A 23,225-nucleotide genomic window follows, 5' to 3' on the forward strand; every position below is an offset into this window, starting at 1 on the left:
AAGTTTGCAAACTCGCCACTTCATGCTTATTTTGGCAGCACTGTACAAACATCTCGCTAGAGTTTCACATCCTTGGTTTATGAGGGTCTCACAGCTGTGTTCATGTCGACATTTGGTGGTGTCCTGCTGAGTGGCGTTCATTATCGTTGTTGTGTGTTTTTGTGTGCTGTACAACAGCTCTGATGATCATTCCAGAAAAAGATTTCAAAAGTGCTTTGAAGGGTGGACTAGGCACAGGTATTTGTGCGTAGCTTCCCAAGTGGAGTCCTTTGAAGGTGACATGATATTCAGTATTGAGGTCTGTGGAGCTTTTTCTAGGATGAGTTTGTGAACTTAATTGTCAGACCTCGTAGATCCAGCACACTGCTTGGTACCACTGGTTCATTTCCCTGCTTCCCACGAGGTTCTCTCTTCCATCTCATGAGCTTCTTTGGAAGGGTACAGATCTGGGAATTCTTGACACACGACAGGAACAGTTTGTAGTCCTCAATTGCTGTTTCACAGGTATGTTGTTCTAAAAAGAAATTATCTTTGAGAACTCAGAGATACCTCCCTGCTTTTATGACCATTACGGGGTTTGGGGGGTTTGTTCATAATAAGCATATTAATTTTCATCTTATTTTAAAAGCTGTCCTGGTGCAGAATTTAAATTAATATCTTGATGAATTATGAATGGACATAGAGGCTTTTAAAGAGCTTAAAGTATTTGTTGCTACAATAGGATCTGAGTATAATACTGAGCTTGAGAAAGATCATTTATAATTTACTATTGCTAGAGGTAATGTAAAATTATTATATTTTCCTCGAAGCATGTTCTTTGTAAATGTTTTCTGGAGATACATGAATTGAAATTAATGATGTATTCTTTTGGTAAGAGTTTATTTCATTTCATGTATTCTGTTGACCCCTGAGAGAATATCTAATCCAGACAGAAGAAAACATAAAACAGTACTCATACTCAAAACCCTACAAGTGCTTTTGGTAATTAGAATTTACTTCTTGTCATCCATGATGCTCCCTAGTGCTACATGAGTTCGTCATCCTTGTCACCACATTTTGCATTCCAGATGTCTTTGGTTCATTTGCAGATGCTTGTCTATTATCATTAAAATTCTGTATATGTTTCATTTTGGTTTGATAAAAATATTGTTAGTGTAAGCATACCGAAAGGGACATCTACATTTAGACTAGTATATTTTCTGGCTCAACAAAGATACCATTGTTTATCATCAGTTGATGTGATTTTGTTTTTAACTTCCCAATAGTGGGAGAAATATTTGGATCATCTATCTTTGCAGATCCTTCTGGTAACTCTTAGAAGGAAATAACTGTGTGTATTTAACTGGGCGATGTTATTGGTTCAGACTATGTCTATTAAAAAAAAAAGACATTTTTTTATAATCTCCCACCCAAGGAGATTATACTTAGAATAGTTTTAAGAACATAGCAACTAACGTTAGCTCCAATTAAGTTTGTTGAGTTGAAAGAGCAGTGTGTGCCCGAAAGTAGTTCTGGGACCATTCTGAAAATTGTGTTACTAGAGGTTTCTGCTCATTTAGTGTTAATTTATTACTGTATCATTATCTCCATTTTCCAATTTCCAGCGTTCTTTTCATGTAAACCCATACTGCCTACACTAACTGCTAATTCCCGTTCTTTTCCCCAAGCCCCCCAGATTCAAACTTCTTTTCTTATCTGTTTGCTGTCACCTATAAGCTCTGGGGATTCTTCTGGGCTCCTGGGAGAAAGGTCTTCCTTATTCACTTCTTGTCCTTATTTTTCTGTACACATTCCTTTTTGTGTAAAGAGTATGTTTATTATCAGCACAGAGTGACAGATCATATGTGAGCAGTGGGTAGAGGATAGTAAGGAAAATAAAACTAGAGGTAAGTTACCAGGGCTCAGGAAACTCAGAAAGTGTCATCTTTATGAAGTAGGATAGGGCCAGTCTTTCTTCTTATGGCCACTTTGAAGATCCTGTAATATCTTTCACATGTACTCCATCTGTATTGATTGCTGGATTTCTTAACTACTCTCTCCATCTCTGAAATTGATTCAATGCCTCACTGAGGACCTGCAGGTACATTTATGGTTAGAGTGGAAGTTTTAGCCATCGCAATTAGGGAAGAAAAGGCGATCAAGGGTATCCATATAGGGTCAGAAGAGATCAAAATTTCACTCTTCACAGATGGTATGATTGTATCTCTGGAAAACACCAGGGATTCTACTACAAAACTCTTAGAAGTGATCAAGGAATACAGCAGCATCGCAGGTTACAAAATCAACATTCATAAATCAGTAGCCTTTATATATACCAAAAATAGTCAACCTGAAAAAACAGTTAAAAACTCTATTCCATTCACAGTAGTGCCAAAGAAGATGAAATATTTGGGAGTTTATCTAACAAAGGATGTGAAAGATCTCTATAAAGAGAACTATGAAACTCTAAGAAAAGAAATAGCTGAAAATGTTAACAAATGGAAAAACATACCATGCTCATGGCTGGGAAGAATCAACATTGTTAAAATGTCCATATTACCCAAAGCAATATACAATTTTGATGCAATCCCTATTAAAGCTCCACTGTCATACTTTAAAGATCTTGAAAAAATAATACTTGGTTTTATATGGAATCAGAAAAAACCTTGAATAGCCAAGACATTACTGAGAAATAAAAACAAAGCAGGAGGAATCACGCTACTGGACCTCAGACTATACTATAAATTGATCATGATCATAACAGCATAGTACTGGCACAAAAAAAGAGAGGTAGATGTATGGAACAGAATAGAGAACCAAGAGATGAACCCAGCTACTTACCGTTATTTGATCTTTGACAAGCCAGTTAAAAACATTCAGTGGGGAAAAGATCCCCCATTTAACAAATAGTGCTGGGTGAACTGGCTGGCAACCTGTAGAAGACTGAAACTGGACCCACACCTTTCACCATTAACTAAGATAGACTCTCACTGGATTAAAGATTTAAACTTAAGACATGAAACTATAAAAATGCTAGAAGAGAGTGCAGGGAAAACCCTTGAAGAAATCGGTCTGGGCAAGTATTTTATGAGGAGGACCCCCCCAGGCAATTGAAGCAGCTTCAAAAATACACTTCTAGGACCTGATCAAACTAAAAAGCTTCTGCACAGCCAAGAACACAGTAAGTAAAGCGAGCAGACAGCCCTCAGAATGGGAGAAGATATTTGCAGGTTATTTCTCCGACAAAGGTTTAATAACCAGAATCCACAGAGAACTCAAACGTATAAGCAAGAAAAGAACAAGTGATCCTATCGCAGGCTGGGCAAGGGACTTGAAGAGAAACTTCTCTGAAGAAGACAGGTGCACAACCTACATAAATATGAAAAAATGCTCATCGTTAATCATCAGAGAAATGCAAATCAAAACTACTTTGAGGTATCATCTAACTCCTGTAAGATTAGCCCATATCACAAAATCCCAAGACCAGAGATGTTGGCGTGGATGTGGAGAAAAGGGGACACTTCTACACTGCTGGTGGGAATGCAAATTAATGCATTCCTTTTGGAAAGATGTTTGGAGAACTCTTAGAGATCTAAAAATAGATCTGCCATTCAATCCTATAATTCCTCTATTAGGTATATACCCAGAAGACCAAAAATCACATCATAACAAAGATATTTGTACCAGAATGTTTATTGTAGCCCAATTCATAATTGGTAAGTCATGGAAAAAGCCCAAGTGCCCATCAATGCACGAATGGATTAATAAATTGTGGTATGTGTACACCATGGAATAGTATGCAGCCTTAAAGAAAGATGGAGACTTTACCTCTTTCATGTTTCCATGGATGGAGCTGGAACATATTCTTAGTAAAGTATCTCAAGAATGGAAGAAAAAGTATCCAATATACTCAGCCCTACTATGAAACTAATTTATGGCTTTCATATGAAAGCTATAACCCAGTTATAACCTAACAATAGGGGGAAGGGGGAGAGGGAGGGGTGGGAGGGGAGGGGGATTGGTGGGATTACACCTGCGGTGCATCTTACAAGGGTACATGTGAAACTTACTAAATGTAGAATGTAAATGTCTTAACACAATAACTAAGAAAATGCCACACTGGCTATGTTAACCAGTGTGACGAATATATGTCAAATGGTCTATAAAACCAGTGTATGGTGCCCCATGATCACATTAATGTACACAGCTATGATTTAATCATAATAACAAAGAAAATACAGCAGAGCATCCATAACTGACCACCTCCTACTTTCATAGCCCAGACATGCACTGTATTTCGTATCAGTACAATAGACCTAGTTCCTTATGTTGACCACCTCCATGTGCTGACTAGTTTGTTAACAAACCATTCTTGAGTGATCAATTTACAGAGGTTCTATTGTAATAAACATTTTAGGCTTATCAAAAAAAAAATATTTTGGTACATTAGGGATTTCCCATAACTGTCCTCTACTTTAAACAGGAGAGGGCAAAATGAATCGCTTTATTATGAAGAGTCCTAGGAGATACCAAATTTAACTAAAATTGATTTAACTTCTGGGGCGCTCTCCAGATTATTGTCCACAAAAACTAGTATGTTAATAGTACTTTCAGCCATAAATTATCTCATTAGATCTCCTGTCTCTTTTCTTAGAAATAGATGTGGGTATTAATATACTGTCTCTTGAACCAACAGAATGTAAATTTATTGGCTAATGGTTTCTAATGTGTAAGGGGAGAATGGTGAAGTAGGCTGGAACGGCCCTGTGATACAGGGACTGAGGGACTGATCTTTTCTCATTTCATAATTCTCTTTTCCCTCTAGACCTCATTGGAGAATCATTTACTTGTTCTATGTCATCTGCATGTGTCTCATAGCAAACTTTTCATCCTTCTGTTGAATCGTTTGTGCCCCTGAATATATACTATCTACCATCTGATAGACAGTATAAAGAAAATTAAATTGTTATACCAGTCAGTGTATGAGAGATGATAAGACAGGAAGTAGAAAACAGGAAAATGTGTGTAATCTTGGAGTTCTATACAGTGTAGTTATGAAATTTGGGGCAATTAATTTTTGTCTGTTGTGTATTTTTTTTTTTAATTTAGGAATAGAAGGACAATCTGTGGAAATCTCCAATATCGTGGACATCCGAAAAGTATATAATCGTGAGATTGCAATGAGAATTTCTTCTTCTATAAAAAGCCAAAATAGATTTTATACTGATCTAAATGGATACCAGGTAATTTCCCTTTAAAATGTCTAAGTAATAGTTGCATTAGTGTGTAATTTTTATATATGATGATGGGACAGTTAGTATCAAAAAATACTATCTAAAAAAATACTATCTAAAGTTGCAAATTATTTTTAAAATAAAACAATTTTCACACACAGTTGCAGGCTCTATATTCAAACAGATATCTAAAGTTAGAACAAATATTTGCGAGACCATTTTTTAGAACATCTATTTGTAAGGATTTACTTGTTTAAAGAGAGATTTGGTGACCAGTAGGCATGTTAAATACCTTGATGCTAAAATATATGTGTGTGTGTGTGTCCACCAGAAAGGGAATGTAATTAAGGATTGATGGATTATATCTTTTGTTTTCCTCATCAAGAATTAGTCTATACATATTTAGGTTTTCCCTTATATATTTTTGAATGTGTGATCTAAAAATAGGCTTTTTTAAATTTCAGGAAAACTCTTCCCCTGTCTTTATTGACATGTGTGTATTTGTGTACATTTATACACACACGTATATTTACAACATAAACAAACATACCTATTTAGAAATGTGGGTGGATGTGTATTTAATCAACATTTTCATGAAATAGTCTTAAATAGTAGTAAAAAAACTGATTTACATAATTTTTTCAGAGTATCATTTCTTCAATATAACAGAGCTCATTTGTTAACTAGACTGTATTCTGTGTATATGTGTGTGACAGCATGTCTTTGAAATAATACTATTAAAAACATGAACATATCTTTGAAACATGAGTGGTTTTAAAAATTTCTGGCTATGGCTATGAATAGAAATAATTTCACAATAAATGCTTTTACTTTGATTTTCAACTGGGATGAATGAAAAAGATTGCAATAATTTTCTATAATATCCTGCAAACGTTAAATTTAAGCCTTTCCAAAGCATGAGAACTACAGCATACATTCTGAATTGACATGTTAATTCTACTATGGCTATTTGGTTTTCAAATGAAATCTTGACTTTATGGTGATTCATTTTCCTTGTATACAAAAGAAAATCTTTTCTTAAAATCTCAGTATTTGTGTGTGTGGGTGTACAAATGAATGAGAATACTTAATAAAAATGAGTAACCAAAAATGTGAATTTTATTTTTGAGCTTCAAACATTTGAATAGGAAAATATTATTTTCAAGTCTGTAATCTAAATACTTCTTTTAAAACAAATCATTTTTAAGCTTTGAAAACAGTAATACTTGAGCAAAGCTGAAATGTAGCTCCACAGGTAGGGAGTGGGGGATAGTAACAACACAGTTTGTGGCAATTTTAAATGTCTTTTTTATAAGTTTAAGTATACCAATTAGTTGGAATGGGAAAATCAGGATTGGAAAGGAGAAATGAAGAATTCTTTCAAGATTTTTTTTTTTTTAACATTTTACAATTGTTTTTTCCACCAGTTTACTAATCTGGGGCTACCATAGAATCTACCACCTTCTGAATGGCTTCAAACAACAAAAACATTCTTTTATAGTTCTGGAGGCTAGATCTAAAATCAATTTGTTGGTGGGGTCTTACTGCCTCTGAAGACCCTAGAGAAGTACCCGTCCTTGCCGCGCCCCAGCTTCTGGTGGCTGTGGACACACCTAGACATTGCCTGGTTTCTGATGCATCACTCCAGTTCTATCACTGTTGTCACAGAGTGTTGTCCCTGTGTCTCTGTCCAAATTTCCCTCTTCTTACAAAGATACCAGTTACTTGGTTAAGGCCAACTCGAAGTCAGTATGACCTCGTCTATGTCTGCAGAGACTCTATCTCAAAATATGATCACATTCACCAGTTGGGGGTGGACATGAATTGGGGGAGGGGGGGAGGTGCTTTATTCAGCCTAGTACAACCAGTAAAATTGAGAGACATACTGCAATGTTGTTGGAAAGATGAAAAAGCAGATTTGTAAAATTACTTAGAACAATGCCTCTTGTGAACAGGCGCTCAGTACACATCAACTACTATGTGATCTTTTGTAGCTCTCCTTTTCTTGAGTTTCATGTCACCATTTTGTGAGTTTAAATGAGGAGATGGCATTTTTATGTGCTGTAATAAAGATTCACCAGTAGCAGGGCCCTGAAGTGGGAGTCAGTCACCGTGACCCAAATTTGTTTTGGAGTTACCAACAGTCTCTCAAAAAGTAAAGTTAGAGTTAATTCAGGTACTAAGCTACAAGAAATTGGAATTTAGAACTATCTGCATTGAAACTAATCAAGAAGAATAAGCATTGAATGGTTTTAAATATAAATACGTAGTATGCATTTGATTATAAAGTAATATGTTAGAGAACTTGCTGGGGAGATCTGTGGTATTTATTAAAACTGATTCAAGAATAATAGATATTTTTTGAAAGAGGGTAGAAGGCTATTATGCTTAGTATTCATTTCAAAAGCTGTGTGTTAGATTTAGATGAGAAATGAATGCTTAATACCTTTATAATTTGTTTTATGCAAATATTGGAGAGCTAGAAGACTTTTGTTAAGCATTTTTATTCTGAATTCAAGTAAAAGTGCCTATTTTTAAAATCTGGACAAGTTCTGCCTTTCTCCACTTAAAAACTATCTTCTAAGATCCTTGTGGTTTTTCTTCAGATTATCTTAAAGAGTGTTTTAATTTTGGGTGGTACCTGTGGCTCAAAGGAGTAGGGCCCCGGCCCTATATGCTGGAGGTGGCAGGTTCAAACCCAGCCCTGGGCAAAAACTGCAAAGAAAAAAAAAAGAGTGTTTTAATTTTTAAATGATTTCCTCCCTTGAACAAAACGGAAGCCGTGTCTTTTTCTCTTTGGAAGAAAAGTCATGTGTGCTAACACTACATTTTTAAAGTACATATGTAAATTTCACTTTTTATAGATTCAACCTAGAATGACAATGAGAAAATTGCCTCTGCAAGCAAATGTCTATCCGATGACCACAATGGCTTATATCCAGGATGCCGAGCACCGTCTGACCCTGCTCTCGGCTCAGTCTCTGGGGGTTTCCAGTCTCAATAGCGGTATGTGTTGTTCAAGGGCTGCGTGGCTCTAAAAGGTTTCAGTTCTAAGTGTGTACTTTTTCTGTTTTTTGAGTATATTAATTGTCATCACCAGTTAAAACTTCTCTGTGTCTTTTTAGCTTTTTTTCTTTTAAGGACCAGACTATTTGTTAATTTGGGGTTTTGCAAGAACAACATAAAATGATGACTTCCCTTAATCTTCTGGTGAAGAACTGGAGACCTGAAATCAAGTCACGATTGTTTTTTTTTTAAAGATAATTTGTTTCTCTTGATAAGCTGTTGAGGTCTCTGTCCTCATTGTGATCTAATGGATGTGGGAACTCAGACATCAGACACGGAAAGTTTAGATAAGTTGCCTGAAGTTTGCAGAAGTGGGGAGCAGGCCCTTCTCTGAACCATGGTCTTTCCGCCCCACTACCATCTGCAGGAAGAAAGGCAGTGGGAATGGCAGAGGGACGGCCCGAAGGATTCCAAACAAGAGGGCATGCAGACAAAGTGGGAGGGAGCAGATGAGAGACACTGATTAATTTTTATAAAACTTTCTATTGAGAGACTTTGATCTTTTATTATACATTTTTAATTGGTTATCACACCATGTTATCAGTTGTTCTTCTGATAAGAGTTGCTAATGACAAAGGTCTGAAGGAGCCAGGCAGATACTCAGTGAGCACAGTGCCTCGTACGACCTTTAGCACAAACTGACTTTGTGTATTAGGCAGAAATGAGCCTTCTGTACTTCCACACACAGAAATGGTGACTTCCCGTTTTTCCTTGTAGCCTTCGTCAGATAAAATATGTGAACTTGTGCCATAAAGACATGAATTCTTATTAAAATAATGTGGGTTCACATCAGGGATCCTTAGGAAGTGGAAGAGGCTTGAGCAAGCTGGAGAACGGGTCCCCTGTGTACACTGGGGTGGGACACAGCTTAGTGTACTGAGCAAGCTGGAGAACACGTCCCCCTGTGTACACTGGGTGGGAGGGGGGACACAGCTTAGTGTACTGAGCAAGCTGGAGAACGCGTCCCCTGTGTACACTGAGTGGGGACACAGCTTAGTGTGCTGAGCAAGCTGGAGAACGTGTCCCCTGTGTACACTGGGGTGGGACACAGCTTAGTGTACTGAGCAAGCTGGAGAACATGTCCCCTGTGTACACTGGGGTGGGACACAGCTTAGTGTACTGAGCAAGCTGGAGAACACGTCCCCTGTGTACACTGGGTGGGAGGGGGGACACAGCTTAGTGTACTGAGCAAGCTGGAGAACGCGTCCCCTGTGTACACTGAGTGGGGACACAGCTTAGTGTGCTGAGCAAGCTGGAGAACGTGTCCCCTGTGTACACTGGGGTGGGACACAGCTTAGTGTACTGAGCAAGCTGGAGAACACGTCCCCTGTGTACACTGGGGTCTGACACAGCTTAGTGTACTGAGCAAGCTGGAGAACACGTCCCCTGTGTACACTGGGGTGGGACACAGCTTAGTGTACTGAGCAAGCTGGAGAACACGTCCCCTGTGTACACTGGGGTGGGACACAGCTTAGTGTACTGAGCAAGCTGGAGAACACGTCCCCTGTGTACACTGAGGGGGAACACAGCTTAGTGTACTGAGCAAGCTGGAGAACACGTCCCCTGTGTACCCTGGGGTGGGGGGCACAGCTTAGTGTACTAAGCAAGCTAAAGCACGCGTCTCCTGTGTACACTGGGGACACAGCTTAGTGCACTGGAATTGTTACCATGGGGTTAGGGGCCCAGGGTTGTTACATTTTTTAAATTTTGAAGAAGAGTCTCAAAGTCTAGATTTTATATGAAGCTGTCCAATGTGTAAATCCTGACATAATTTTTTTAAAGATACTGTGTAGACATGACATAAAACATCTTTGTGTCCTATATGACTCTTGAGCCACCCATTTTTAAACTCTGCCTCAAATTCTCAAAATTGTGCTCTATATAGGGGAACCAACATCAGGACTCAAGAAATATTATCTCACTTCCCGAAAAGGACAAGCTGAGAAATAGAGCTCCTCCACTTGTGTTGTAGACACCCAAATACCCTAATATTTGAGTAAAGACACTTTTGGTACAATCCAGACTACTATTGTACAATTTGGGTACAATCCACATGTTATGTAGACTAACATTTGGAGGTAGGAGAAGAGTTTTAAAAATTGCCCAGAGGTTGATGTTCTATTTGGGTGCACAGTGACAAGCTGTGGTTATAAAGCGTGGGATCTGTTAGCCCTGTCTTTGAGGAGCAGCCCTAGACACCTGACTTCTAAATTATGAAGGCAGTGACGGTGAGAATCCTACTCATCACTGGTAGTTTTATGTACACTGGATATCTAAACTGAGAAGAAAGGAACAGAACAGAATTGGTTTGACTATGTAAGAGCTGTAGTTGTTAACACCTTTTATGTAAGCTTTCTTTTTTGTGCTGAATGACCGTTTAGTATAGTAATGGATGTGAATGAATATGCATGCGTTTTTTAAGTATATGTAACTTCAGCTTTTAAAGTCTTATTTTAGTATAATCTTAAATGATATATATGACTCTCCCCCCCCCTTAGTTTCTTCACTTTTTAATCTCATAACCTAATCATTAGCTTGTAACTTAAACTGGAGGAAATGTGGAGTTATTGCATAGTGATGAAGGAACCAACTGTGACCCCTTTGAAACCAGAGGAGGCAAGACAGTGGTGGTGCCACTAACACGGTATCAGAGAAGGAAGCGAGCACATGGAAGGTGTCTCCATATTCTAGGGTGTCTTCAGAGAATTGCCACGTATCAAGTGACCTAAGTTTTGTTTGCAGATCTTTTATAGCTCCTACTCATCTGTGTGTGTCTGATTACTCCATGTATGATAAGCACTTTCTGTTAAATCTCACCATTATTTTTAAATTCCAAATACTGCCACTGAAAATTGTGAAGAATTTAATTTGTCAGGGTTTTTGGAAAAAGGTTTCATTTAAGTTTTGATCTGTCATGTCCTATTTTAAAATTTTTTTTATTATCAGATGTTGCTAAACATTAATGAAGAAAAGCAGAAATGCTATCCTATTTGATGTGCTTAGACTGGCTGCTTTGAGCTAATATCAAGAGAAAGCCCATGGTTAGTGGGGTATATACATCCATCTCCATGATTAGAAGGGAAATTTAAAGCTAGACCTTGGGTACCCTCTACTTAAGTGATCCTTGATGAATATCTGTATTAAATAAGCCTGGTCAGTTTTGCTTGTTTGTTTGTTTGTTTGTTAGGTCAGATTGAAGTTATCATGGATCGAAGACTCATGCAAGATGATAATCGTGGCCTCGGGCAAGGTGTCCATGACAACAAGATCACAGCTAATCTGTTCCGAATACTACTAGAAAAAAGAAGTGCCGTTAATATGGTAGGAAAAAAATTAATAGTGTGTTCTGCTGTTATTTGTTCTTTGTCACCCAAAATTTGAAATTATGACTTTCCATTTCTTAATTTTTCTAAGTAATTTCCAATATTGAGATTTCTTTAGAGTGGTGTTAGCCCGCACTCACAGAAAGAGAATGTCAATTATAAGTACCATGTAAGATTTGCATTTAGGTTATTTATTTATTGCTTATTATATAGATTTAAAAATTAATGTCGTGGAATCAGTTTGGGTGAAGTTTCCTGAACTTATTTTGAAAGAAGTAAGAATTTTAAAAATGAGCTAAAACTTAAAAGAATAAAATTTAGTCACATAAGAAATGAATTTAGTGGTAGAATTTACTTGAAATCATAGCATACTTCTTACGGTCTCAGATTTATCAACTGAAAATGGATTTACTTGTCTATCCTTCATGCTTGATTTTCGTTTCTCAAAGTAAAAATCCAACACTGTGTGTTCACCTGTCTGCCAAAAGCCCAGCTGGACCTGAGTGATCTGAGGATGCACTTATTTAAGGGATAGCGGAGTTTTCCATAAAGTAGTGAGCCCCCACCTCAGAAGCCCCTGGAAATGACCCTTTTTCTTTTTACTCCATTTTTCTTCTTTCTGCACTGACCATTCCATTTGTTCCTACTCTTTGCGCCAGTGACCTCACCTTCCTCCTTACCATGAGAACAACCATTGGACAGAACTCTCTGTTCCCAAACATCTGCCCCCACCTCCTGGCACATTGGAGACACCAACCTTCCTTCATCCAGGCCAGTCCTGCCACTTGTCCTTGAAACTTAGTCCTTCTTTTTGATTCTTTCTTCCCTGTCCCTCATAGCCAGCCCTTCCCCAAAAGATCCTTTCTGTTGACTTCTGAACACTCTGGTTTTTTTTCTGTTAAAAGTAAAAACAGAGGCACAATGGCTCATGCCGATAATCCAAGCACCCTGAGAGGCTGAGGTGGAACAATCAGTTGAGTGCAGGAGTTTGAGACCAGCCTGAGCAACGCAACACCCCATCTCTGCTAAAAATAGACAAATTAGCCGGGCGTTGTGGTGGGCACCTGTAGTCCCAGCTACTCAGGAGACTGAAGCAGGAAGATTGCTTGAGCCTAGGAATTTGAGGTTGCAGTGAGCTAGGCTGACGCCACGGCACTGTAGCCCAGGCAGCAGAATGAGACTCTATCTTAAAGTAAAATAAAATACTAGTTGATTGAATAAAATGGCAACAGCTAATTAAGACAAAGGATTCTTCCAGTAGTTAGAATCTTTGAGAAAAAAAGAATCAGTAACCATTTTAGATGTTAAGATTTATACCAGTTCTTGAGACTCACAGTTTAAATCAATTACTGGCAAGATAGTTACAAGGACTAAAACTACATAGGAAAAATCATTGTCTGAGTGTTGGCAGCTGCTGTCTTTTGCTCCTACTGAACATGTCTCTGCTTTATATGATTTTTCCTCTATCTTGACGCTAATCTACTAAACTTCTTTTAACCATGGCCATAAAAATTTTTGTGTCAGATCTATAAAGCTCCTCCTTAGAAGTGAAATGATCTGTTTCTTTGCATTCAAAATTCCTTGGATAGTAATTGATTTAAATTTCATCTAATGTTTTTATAATCCTATGTTGGTTAAATTTTTCTTTTGCTCAACTATAGATTCTGTGGCTTAAATCAATAGCTTCTTTTAAATAAAAACTGAAATAGAGAAGAGCGAATACATTTTAATTTCTGGTAAAATTGATTAAAAATACATTTGATTAAGAAATCCTAATACAATCTAACCTAAATTCTTCTAGCAAGTTTTTTGTTTGTTTGTTTGTTTTTTTAACCTCAGACTCTAATGTCTAAAATAATGAACGTAGAAAGTGAAGTAGTAGCCGGGCGTTGTGGTGGGCGCCTGTAGTCCCAGCTGCTCAGGAGGCTGAGGCAGGAGAATCGCTTAAGCCCAGGAGTTGGAGGTTGCTGTGAGCTGTGTGAGGCCACGGCACTCTACCGAGGGCTAGAAAGTGAAACTCTGTCTCTACAAAAAAAAAAGAAAGTGAAGTAGGAAGATGATTCATGGATAGGAAATAGTTTTCATGGGAAGCCCAGAGCCTATCAGAAGTAAGGCCTCCTGGATATAATCCTGGGCTGATAATGGAAGGGAGTCCTGTCCTCAGAACGTTTGTTCTGCACGGTGTCAGAGAGAACAAGGACTTGGCTGATGAGCAATGCAGGCTGTGCAGATGCCCAGTGGAGGACCGTAGCTGTGTAAGGCTGACCATCATCCAGGCTAATGAGCCTCTGGAGTCAATGGAAACAGCAAACAGGAATCATCTCTTTGGTATTGCTACGGTTTGAATGTGGCACCCAAAAGTTCTTGCTTTGGGAACTTGGTTGTCACTGTGGCAGTATTGAGAGGTGGGGCCTTTGGGAGGTAATTGGGTGATGAGAGCAAAGCCCTTATGGTGCAAGTGGATTAGTTGCCATGAGAGTGACTTTGTTGTAAAAGCTCACTTGCACATTCTCTTGTTTTAATGCTGTGGGATAACACACCAGATGCCAGTGCTGTGTCCTTGGACTTCCCAGCCCACAGGACTGTAGGCTGAATTACTCGTTTCTTTATAAATTGTGCCACCTGTGATATTGCTATAGCAATAGAAAAAAAGACCAAGGCAGTTATTAGCCACCTAAGATTTGTTTCTCTGACCCTTTCTTTCTCCCCTTGTCCTGCTGATGGTTAAGTAAGAGAATCGCTGAGCTAGGAATCAGAAGCCCTGGAAGTGTTCAAGGGCACAGTTTTGTCACTTGACCTCTGGATACCAGTTCTTTACACATAAGGAGAGGAAGTTGGGAGAGGTCAGATTAAAAACTTGACATGCTTATAGATCTTAGGAAAGTGATGGCATGAGGGAGGTCGACCACATTTAAGGGCAAATGTTTAAGTTAGAGCATATGTGGTGGGCTTGAGGGCACATGTCCCACTAGGAGCCACAACTCAGCTCCAGCTTCTTGTTCTGCATGGGAATCCTACCCAATGTGACCTCAATTTCCAATGTCTTGGGTAGAAAACCAAGAAATCTGTTTTGGAGGACTTTGGTGGGGTTTTTGTGTGTGTGTTTTGTTTTGTTTTTCTAAAGATTGGTTGATTAAAAAAAAAAAAAAAAAACTTTATAGACCAACCAAAACATGTCCTTACACTAATTTGGTCCCCAGAGTACTAGTCTTTAACTCTGGGCTAGAAGATACTTATCTCTAAATGTTATGATTTGATATATTTTTCTTAATTGTGTTCTGTTTTGTCTTTTTACCTCACTCTTCCCGTCTGTCCTATTTTTCTCTGATTTATTCATGTTGCATTTGCTTGTTAAATGAATAGATTACAGCAATAAACATTTATGAAGTTCCCTCCATGTGTCAGGTCAAGCTGAATAAACAAAGGTAACTTCAAAAACAATGTCTCACTATCTTACATAATTTAGTAAGTGGAAGCCTTTGATATTTAGGGATCACATAACTCAAGTGAAGTTAATTAAAGGAACCTGGCAAGAAATTCCAACTCATAGAATAAGGACGGGGAACAAATAAGGAAGATCTCACCTTTGCACAGCTGGCTAGGATCTATAATGTCAGGCTGCAGAAAGAAGGCTAGACTTACACAGTTTGAAGCCTTCCAACTAACAAGAACTGAATAATATTTATAGTTGTATATTAATTAGTATGAGGCTAGGGAATTCATTTATAGCTTAAACAAACACACAAAATTTCCTGTAGAAAACTTTTGGGTTTATCATAAGACTTACAGTTAAAAGGTCACCTTTTAATTAAAATTTTGATAGTTCAACAGTTAAATATCTTATAGAGCTCTTGTTGCTGCAAATATGGTAAGAAAGTGCATGTGTGGTGGAACCCTGACTGCAACTTTGCCTTACCCAGGCTAGCCAGGCTCCAGCAGTGTTATTTTTTCATGATGCTCCTTGGGGCACTGAACCACAACTCTTCTATAAACTTCTCTTTCTTATCTTACTAAGGACAGTAAACCACAGTTTTTTAATTCTCCAAGTACTTACACTCATGACATTGTTTCCTTTTATTAGACTTTCATCAAAATGCCTTTGAGTCTGAGTCTTTTTTTTTTTTTTCTAATCCAAAAGTAATTAAAAGGTGAGGCTTATCTTTTGGTTCCAAGGAGTGCCCTATTTCCTCCAGAAGGTTGGGAGGATGTCTGGCAGGGCAGTTCCCAGCACAGGTTCACAGAATGGGATGTGGCTGACTCTATGAGATTCACCTCTGGAGGCTTCTAAGCTTCGCAGTCCCAGAGCCTACACCTCTGGAGATTTTAATTTGGTAGATTTGGGATAGGACCCAAGAATCAATGGTTTTTAAATGTTCCCCAAGTCATCGGATTGTGTGTTTAATTTAGGGAAGTGTTCAGGGTCAGGAGGACTGATCGGGTTTGGGGGATTGGTATCTGGACACATTATTGCTTCTAAGGTGTAGATGAGAAGTGTCCTGCCTCTTCACCAAGTGTCCAGGAATTCCTTCCAGAGGGCAGAACAAAGCCAGGGCCTTTCTGAATGTTTCTTGAACTGGAGTGGACTTAATGCCTCCTGAATCTGATAAGGCAGGTGTTTTCTGTTGGAATCTTTTATCTTCTATTACTCGAAAGTGATTTTGTCAGCAATCCTGACCTAGATTATAAAATCCTTTGATCTTGGAGTACATTTAAAGTTCCTTGCTGAAAATGTTCCTTCTTTATTCATGTTATTGTACAAGCTGCTTTAAATTTCAGTATTGTTGGAGAATTATTAATTTATACACTTTATTTAATCTTTCTTTAAAAAAAAAGAATTTAGAATGGTTACTTTTTTTTACAACTCTTTCAAACCTAATATTTTTTGTCAGTATCTTAATATTGCAATGTCCCTCTGCAGCCTTTAAAAAAAAATTTTTTTTTCTTTCTCCATGGTCTGAATCATAATGACATCTAATGTTAGCTGCTGGCACGATGCTAGTCACTTTTTGCTAGCACCCTTCTGTGCAATGCTAATCTGACATTCTGAATTTTAAGCTCTATATCTCTACAAATCCTGGCTTTTCACACAGATAAGTGTGAAAGCCTTTTACTTGAGCCCTGTACTACAGAAAGGATGCAAAATCGGAAGATATCAATGAAATGGGTATTTAAAAAAAGATACAAAATTAAATTCACTTCAAATGTAGCTAGTGATCAAAGGACCTTTCTGCATAAATTATTTGCTCTTCTCAGGTCCTTCTTGTGTCTGTTTTTACTCCCTCGGCATTACTGGTTAAAGTTCTGCTTAGTTATAGATTTAATTAATTTTTGGCATCATCTTGCATGTGTATATTCCCAATCGTGGTAGATTACTTAATGTTATTATTAAAGTATTATTAATGTGTGTATATCCCCAACCTTTGTTGATTTTTTTATGATGCAATCGGTAATGATTTACCATTTTTAGAGAAAATAATCAAATGATGTAGTTAGACCACCTGAGTTATTGATATTTAAAAATTGGATTTATTTTGAGAGTTTTGTTTCCTTTAAATCCTATCATTGGGTAACATTAAGCTCACTTCATTTGTCAACATTTATGGATTATAGCTTTGAATCAATACATGCCTTTGTAGTCCTGTTAAGTATATAAATGAAATCATGAGAATATGATAGATGAATCTGAGGGAGAAAGGAGATAACATCTAATAATGTGCAAGATACGTGAACATCTCATTCCCTCTACTAAGACAGTTTCATAGTAGGAAGTTCCCATAAAAAGTTATGCCTTGTCCTGAAATGTTTGTAAGGAGATGTTTCAGTATTTTTAAAATGAATGGAAGAGATACTTTAAGCATATGAGTTAAATGGGCCAATTCATTGTCTCGGGTTGTTTACAACTTACTCTGATAGTCTCCTGTGTATCTTCTAAGACTGCTTATAAAATATAATAAAATCAAAGTATTCATATATATTTTGTTTACAACCCTCTCTTAGATAATTCATTCAGTTACTGTGACGAAAGCTGCAAATGGAGAGCTTTTAATTATTTTTATTTTCTGTTTGTAGGAAGAAGAAAAGCGTCCTGTCAGTTATCCTTCTCTCCTTAGCCACGTAACTTCTTCTTTCATGAACCACCCAGTCTTTCCGATGACAAAGAAATTCTTGCCCACCCTTGAGCTGCTGAGTGAATTCTCTCCGTTACTGTCTTCTTTGCCTTGTGACATTCATCTGGTTAATCTGAGAACATTACAGTCAAAGGTATATCCCCAAATATATCAATAAAAAACTACTGTTCATAGTTATGCTTGGTTTAAGGGGACGAGAAGAGGAGGTAAAGAAAAAAGCTTCATGTTTTACTACGCTTCAAGGAGTGACTAAGAGGGCTTCCACTTTAGCCAACACCTTTATGCCTTTTATTTGACTATTGCTATAGTTTAGGGCTTATCCAGATACTAATTTATTGGATTCCAGAAAAGTTCCAGAAAAAGTTGCCAGGTCAGGCAACATCAACATAATTAGTAGGTGGGAGAACCAGGCCTTAAGATCAGCTCTACTTTTGTGTCAGAGGCTTTGTACTTTCATATCTTCTTGAAAATCACTTCAAATCAAACTTTCTTATTAATTAGGAAACCAACTTTTTAGAAGAAATATTGGAGGAAACCACAGGAAGATTTTATTAGGGTAAAATTTTATTCAGTTGGACTTTAGTTTACGTATGTACTCATTTTTAAAATCAAAGAGTTTGACAAGTGTATGGATTAGCCATCTGACATCATTCGTATGTATTATAGAACTGATTTGACATTTGGTTGGAAATAGTAAGTGGTTATGAAGTCTGTGGGAAATATCTCACGGTAAACGGCCTAAATATGAAAAGAAAGAGATGCTCATGTTTAATGACATTAAAAGAGAAGAGAAATAGTTTAAGAACAAAGAACTAAAATAAACAAAGTAAAGTAAAAACAAATGCCTACCATTTGCACATTTAGGGATTTGCAAACTTGATATCCAAGATGTAGAGAAGAAAAATAAAATTTTATTTCTTTCCCTTATAAGTTCTTAGTTGAGATAACCCTGAAAACAAAAGTAAGATTAACAAGAGAAAAGCCAACAGTAGTTGACTAGCCTATGGTACCCATCAGATGGGAGAGGCCTCAGTTCAAAAATATTTCTCTCAGAGGCCGGGGACAAGGAGGCTGACTGAAGCCAGCTTTCCACAGAGGCTCCCGTCCAGAAGGAGAGTTAAAGGACAGAAATTTAGCAAGTAACCTGGTGGATTAGAGCCACCAAGAGAGAAGGTTGAAGAACACACATCAACCCTGCTGAGGCGAGCTGCAACCCCAAGGATACAAACAAAAGGTACAAAATCCATCACCAAGCGGATGGGAGTCCCCTCCCCCACGAGAACGGCTCGGAGTGCCCCACAAACAAAGGAGCAGAGTTCAAAGGTCCTCCCACTACTCTCCACAGGAGAGAACCTCTAAAAACTGGACCTATCTCCCCTACTAGGGTGCCACGGCGTTCTCCTGCCAGGCATAAAACTGTATATATTCTCTACCTGCAATTCTGAGCTCCCAGCACTCCCCTCCACTCTCACTCTGAGGTCTGGAGGCCTGTCCCCCAGGAGTCCAGATACTTGGGTGATTTCACGAGGGGTGTGGACAGGGCTTAGACTGCAGCTGGTCAGTGCTGATTCTGCAGCACGAGAGTGAAGTGAGGACTGTCGGGTGAGAGGGAACCACACCAGAGTGGCAGTGCCCCTAGGCACAGAGCAGCAAGCATTTTTGGCAACAATAGGGCCCACTCCCAGATATTTCAAAGCCACACCCCCTGTCTCCCTGGGCAACCAGAGGATGCCAGGCATCTTCTCAGGTGGCAACCACCGTGGAACAAATCTGGGATGGAAACGCAGGCCCCGTGAGTAAAGGGTTTGCCTGAGGCGGTACCTGCCTGGGTGGAGCGCGGGGACTAGAAATACACGGGCACAGAGCCAGGAAGTTCACAGGGTGGGGCTGACCCAGAGGACCGCTTTACTGAGCCTAAGACTCACCCAGCCCTCAGGAGATCATCAGCCTATAGACAAAGGAAGACTGGAGGCTACAACTGACAGCTAACCGAATACAAACCTGCAGGAGCAAAGACAGGGCCTGAGGTGCAGGGTCTGGAAACTCAAAACAGCTTCTCTTATGCAGGGGAATTTAGCAGGGACAGAAACAAATTCCCGCAAAGTTGTTCTGTTCTGTTCTGTTCTGTCAGTAACATCAATCAGGGGTGGGGCTGAAACTGAGTGAACACCCCCTATCCTCCATCAAGCACCCGAGGTTATCAGGCCTCACCTCCCCCTGCTGGATAGAGGCAGAGTGCAGTGGCCTGGCTGAGCAGAAAAAATTTCCTTGTGATTCAGGCAGGTGCAAACCCCTGGAGTATCTGTTCACTAGAGGCAACTAGGTCACAGCCCTGTGGGGCTGTCAGTGACTGGGTGTGACAGAGGTGCAAGGTGGGGAAGGAGGCATCCACCTTCGCAGACTAATCTATTTGCTGGGTGGGTCCTCCTGACTCCATGGAGCACTGGAGCAAGCCATATCTGAGTTGTCACCAGACCCCTGCCATCCAGTTGCCAGAGACCTTTTAAACTCTCCCACCTGAGACAGGTGCTGACTGAGACAATTGATTTGGACGTTTTGAACTGAGCCAATCGGCTGAGGACTATTCAAGTGGTGCACTGGGTGTGTGGTTGTAGGAAGGTTTGATTTTCCTTTTCCAATTTTTGCCTGTGGGGGTCGGGGTGACTTAATTGCTGGTATTTCTCCACAGCTGAGACTTCAACCCAGACTAACTGTTTCACTAGGGTCGAACAGAGACCAGCTGAAAACAAGACAGAACCACTTAACCCCATCACACCAAACAGGTCCCCAGTTTCTCAGGCCATAGCACTGTATGGGTCCTCGACAAAGCTCCAGGGGAAAAATCAAATGGTGTAAAACAATCATGGGGTGGAATCAGCGGAAAAACTCTGTTAACATGAATAACCAGAATAGATCAACCTCCCCACCCCCAGGAAAGATATGGCAGATGCAACTAAAGATCCCATTCATAAACAGCTGGCCGAGATGTCAGAAATTGAATTCAGAATTTGGATTGCAAACAAGATTAATAAAATGGAGCAAAATTTGTAATTAGAAATTCGAGGAGCAATTCAAAAGTTGGAATTAGAAATTTGAGGAGAAATTCAAAAGTTGTCTCAAGAATTTAACGAATTTAAAGACAAAACCACCAAAGATTTGATGCACTGAAGCATGAATTTGCTGCCCTCAAAGATCGGAAAAATACAGTAGAATCCCTCAGTAACAGAGTGGAGCAAGCAGCAGAAAGGATTTCTGACACTGAAGATAAAGCCTTTGAATGCTCCCAAACTCTCAAAGAGGAAGAGAAATGGAGAGCAAAAATGGATCATTCTCTCAGAGAGCTCTGGGGTAATTCTAAGAAGGCAAATATCTGCCTCATTGGAATCCCTGAAAATGATGAAGTGGCCTCACAAGGCACAGTGGCCCTTCTCCATGAAATTATCAAAGAGAATTTTCCAGACATGCCAAGAGATTGTGAAATTTAGGTAGCAGACAGTTTCAGTACTGCAGCACGACTCAATCCAAATAAGACATCCCCCAGGCATATCATAATTAACTTCACTAAAGTTAATATAAAGGAGAAAATTCTGAAAGCAGCCAGACGTAAGAAATTCATTACCTACAAAGGTAAGAATATTAGAATGACTGCAGATCTCTCTTCTAAAACTTTTCAAGCCAGAAGAGGGTGGTCATCGACTTTTAATCTTCTAAAGCAAAATAACTTTCAACCCTGGATCCTGTATCCAGCTAAACTGAGTTTCATTTATGATGGAGAAATTAAATACTCTAAAGACATTCATATGTTGAAGAAATTTGCCATAACCAAACCAGCTCTTGAGGATATTCTCAGACCTATCCTCAATAATGACCAGACCAATCCTCTACCACAAAAGTAAACTCACTCAGAAACTTTTGATCAAACTCCAACTTCCACAGTGTCAAAAGGATTAAAAATGTCCACTGGACTTTCGAAAAATTCGATACCCAAAATTTCTGACTTATCAATATTCTCCATTAATGTGAACGGCTTAAATTGTCCTCTAAAGAGGCACAGGTTAGCTGACTGGATACAAAAGACTCAGGCCAGATATTTGCTGCATACAAGAGTCACATCTTACCTTAAAAGATAAATACAGACCCAGGGTGAAAGGATGGTTGTCCATATTTCAGGCAAATGGTAATCAGAAAAAAGCAGGTGTTGCAATTCTATTTATAGACACAATAGGCTTTAAACCAACAAAAGTAAGGAAGGATAAGAATGGTCACTTCATATTTGTTAAGAGTTATACTCAATATGATGAGATTTCAATATCTATGCACCCAGCCAGAATGCACCTCAATTTATAAGAGAAACTCTAACAGACATGAGCTAGTTGATTTCCTCCAGCTCCATAATAGTTTGAGATTTAAACACTCCTTTGGCAGTGTTGGATCGATCCTCCAATAAGAAGCTGAGCAAAGAAATTTTATATTTAAACCTAACCATCCAACATTTGGATTTAGCAGACATCTACAGAATATTTCATCCCAACAAAACTGAATACACGTACTTCTCATCAGCCCACGGAATATACTCCAAAGTCGATCACATCTTAGGTCACAAGTCTAACCTCCGTAAATTTAAAGGAATAGAAATTATTCCTTGCATCTTCTCAGACCACCATGGAATCAAAGTTGAACTCCGTAACATCAGGAATCTGCATACTCATACAAAAACATGGAAGTTAAATAACCTTAATGCTGAATGATATCTGGGTCAGAGATGAGATCAAGAAGGAAATTGCCAAAGTTTCGGAACAAAACGACAATGAAGATACGAATTATCAGAACCTCTGGGATACCGCAAAGGCAGTCCTAAGAGGGAAATTTATAGCACTGCCTTCCTCAAGAGAACGGAAAGAGAGGAAGTTAACAACTTAATGGGACATCTCAAGCAACTGGAAAAGGAAGAACATTCCAACCCCAAACCTCAGTTGAAGAAAAGAAATAACCAAAATTAGAGCAGAATTAAGTGAAATTGAAAACAAAAGAATTATACAACAGATTAATAATAAGTTGGTTTTTTGAAAAGGTCAATAAAATAGATGAACCTTTGGCTAACCTAACCAGGAAAAAAAAAGAGTGAAATCTCTAATTTCATCAATCAGAAACGAAAAAGACGAAATAACAACAGACTCCTCAGAAATTCAAAAAATCCTTAATGAATATTAAAGAAACTTTATTCTCAGAAATATGAAATCTGAAAGAAATTGACCAGTACTTGGAAGCACGTCACCTTCCAAGACTTAGCCAGAATCAAGTGGAAATGTTGAACAGGCCAATATCAAGTTCTGAAATAGCACCAACCATACGAAATCTCCCTAAAAAGAAAAGCCCGGGACCAGGTAGCTTCATGTCAGAATTTTACCAAACCTTTAAAGAGGAACTAGTACCTATATTACTCAACCTGTTCCAAAATGTAGAAAAAGAAGGAAGACTACCCAACACGTTTTATG

The 23,225-nt window shown here is 38.7% G+C and overlaps 1 protein-coding gene across 1 annotated transcript in view; it reads left to right on the forward strand.

Moving 5' to 3' along the window:
• MAN2A1 (mannosidase alpha class 2A member 1) overlaps nt 1–23,225 on the forward strand; it is a 214,105-nt gene that overhangs the window by 174,606 nt on the left and 16,274 nt on the right. The window contains exons 17-20 of the mRNA XM_053565980.1: nt 5,089–5,222; nt 8,078–8,219; nt 11,467–11,600; nt 17,672–17,863. Of these exons, the coding sequence (XP_053421955.1) occupies nt 5,089–5,222; nt 8,078–8,219; nt 11,467–11,600; nt 17,672–17,863 (602 nt within the window). The remainder of the gene's footprint in view (nt 1–5,088; nt 5,223–8,077; nt 8,220–11,466; nt 11,601–17,671; nt 17,864–23,225) is intronic.

The sequence above is a fragment of the Nycticebus coucang genome, chromosome 17 (assembly GCF_027406575.1).
Source record: "Nycticebus coucang isolate mNycCou1 chromosome 17, mNycCou1.pri, whole genome shotgun sequence".
NCBI lineage: Eukaryota > Metazoa > Chordata > Mammalia > Primates > Lorisidae > Nycticebus > Nycticebus coucang.